This window comes from Calidris pugnax, unplaced genomic scaffold (assembly GCF_001431845.1).
Source record: "Calidris pugnax isolate Ruff unplaced genomic scaffold, ASM143184v1 scaffold397, whole genome shotgun sequence".
NCBI lineage: Eukaryota > Metazoa > Chordata > Aves > Charadriiformes > Scolopacidae > Calidris > Calidris pugnax.
In genome coordinates this window covers 76104-78509 of record NW_015091103.1, presented here as the reverse complement: position 1 = coordinate 78509, position 2406 = coordinate 76104, and the positions used below count along the sequence as shown (strand labels likewise).

The following is a 2406-nucleotide window of genomic DNA, read 5'->3' as shown; positions in this document are numbered from 1 at the left end:
AATGTCACTCACCACAAAAAAGAGCCAGGAAGGGCCGGACCCACCACATCTTGCCCATTTCTGGGGGAAAAAACGCCAAAAAAGGTAAAAATCCACATTTTGTGGGGGGAAAAAAGGCCAAAAAAGAGAAAAATTCACCTTTTTTTGAGGGCTGGCTTACCCTCACAATGCCGTTCTCGGCCCTGGTGGCCTCCACGGTGACGTCATAGACGTGGACGGTCACAGTGTCCACGTGGGAGACTCCCAGGTGGCCCCTGGCTTCATTTTTGGCCTCTACACTGAAGAAGGGGATGGTGGGATCCTGGTGGCAGGTCTTGGTCAAGGTGTAAGTGCAGGTGCCCATGAGATGCAAGGTTTTCCCATCAAAGGTCCGGTAGTGAGAGTCACCGGTGGCCCAGCAGGTCAAGGGGGCTTCGTGGATGCAGGTGGGTTGGCCGTCCACCACCTGGCACTTCTCCTGGCAAGAGAGATCTTCACAGGAGAGCGGAGGAGGAGGAGAAGCTGCAGAAAATGGGGAGAAACAACCACCCTCAATCCACGGATGGGCAACCAAAGGTGAGACCAGCCATGGAGAAGACATGGATGGGCAAGGAAAGGTGAAACCAGCGATGGAGGAGACATGGATGGGCAACCAAAGGTGAGACCAGCCATGGAGAAGACATGGATGGGCAAGGAAAGGGGAGACAAGCCATGGAGACGACATGGATGGGCAAGGAAAGGGGAGACAAGCCATGGAGACGACATGGATGGGCAAGGAAAGGGGAGACAAGCCATGGAGACGACATGGATGGGCAAGGAAAGGGGAGACAAGCCATGGAGACGACATGGATGGGCAAGGAAAGGGGAGACAAGCCATGGAGACGACATGGATGGGCAAGGAAAGGGGAGACAAGCCATGGAGACGACATGGATGGGCAAGGAAAGGGGAGACAAGCCATGGAGACGACATGGATGGGCAAGGAAAGGGGAGACAAGCCATGGAGACGACATGGATGGGCAAGGAAAGGGGAGACAAGCCATGGAGACGACATGGATGGGCAAGGAAAGGGGAGACAAGCCATGGAGACGACATGGATGGGCAAGGAAAGGGGAGACAAGCCATGGAGACGACATGGATGGGCAAGGAAAGGGGAGACAAGCCATGGAGACGACATGGATGGGCAACCAAAGGTGAGACCAGTCATGGGTTGACCCTACTTACTGGTGGCACAAAGGCCGGTGAAGCCGTAGCCGAGGTAGGAATTGAACCCTAAGTTGAGGAGCCCAAAGGGTGACCTCTGGTTGTCCACCCTCTGGATCTCCTCTGGATTTCTCATGTTGACGCTGGCCCAGGAGAAGTCCGTGCCGGGGATGTCTTGCCAGGAAAAGGTCTTCTCCGGATTTTGGTTGAAGGTGGTGGAGGTGGCCTCCTCTTGACGGGCCACCAGGAGGAGGTGGTTGAAGTAACCTGGCAGGCCCACCACCCGGTAGGAGGTGCAGTAGGTGGAGACCGGTGGGATGTTGAGAAGAAAAGGGTCTCTTTTCAAGGAGTCGGCGGCCCCGGTGAAGAAGAAGACAACCTGAATTGGGGCCGAAGAGGTGACGTAAAGAGGTGAAATGGGGCCAACCTCGATCTTCCGGACCTCCCCGGCTTTCATGGACTTGGTGGCCACCACCTCCCCCTTCTGGTAGGTGACGGTGGTTTTTTCGGCGGCCACCACGTAGACGACGTCCGTCACCCTCTGCCAAGGGTTGGGGGGCACCAGGTAGGTCCTACCCCAGGAGGCCACGGGGAGAAGTTGTTCCACCACGTGGTCGCAACCCACGCGGACCTTGACGCAGGTGTGACCGCTGAAGACGGCCACCGGTCTGTCCGCCTTGACCTCGCTACCGGATAAATCGGAACTGCTTTGAAGTTGGAAGGTGTCGTAGGGCTCCAAGGTGACCTTGATGGTGGACCCGGAGGAGTAGGTCTTCCCCCTGTAGTAGAACTTGCCCTTGGCCTTGATGGTGGCGGTGGTGACGGTGTCACCGGCCGCCACGGCCAACTCCTTCAGCCCTTCCTTCTTGTTGTCCTCGGGGGTCACCACGTAGTAGTGGTGGCCCAACATCTCCAGGGGTAGAAGGGTGGTGGCCCCCGAGGTGTAGGACTTGGAGTTGAAGGCCACCACCGAGATGTCCTGGGTGGCCCGGATGAGGACAACCTTCTTCGAGAGGCGGCTGCCCACCAGCTCCAGGGTGGGGGGGAGGCGGAGGGTGAAGGTGTCACCGTGGTCACCACCGAGGTCATCACCGTGGTCATCACCGTGGTCATCGTGGTCACCACCACCAGCGTTGTCCCCCCTCCCCAGGAGGAGGGTGCGGGTGAGGGGACCCCCCCGGCCCGAGGGGGTGAAGGTCACGGTCACCTCGGTGGGGGGGGCGTGG

At 58.4% G+C, this 2406-nt stretch overlaps 1 protein-coding gene across 1 annotated transcript in view; it reads right to left on the bottom strand.

The window, feature by feature from the left end:
* The window catches only part of LOC106897388 (IgGFc-binding protein-like), a 7512-nt gene that overhangs the window by 2741 nt on the left and 2365 nt on the right, over positions 1-2406 (bottom strand). The window contains exons 2-3 of the mRNA XM_014957985.1: positions 1202-2387; positions 161-501 (exon numbers count right to left, since the gene is read on the bottom strand). Coding sequence (XP_014813471.1) covers positions 161-501; positions 1202-2387 — 1527 coding nt within the window. The remainder of the gene's footprint in view (positions 1-160; positions 502-1201; positions 2388-2406) is intronic.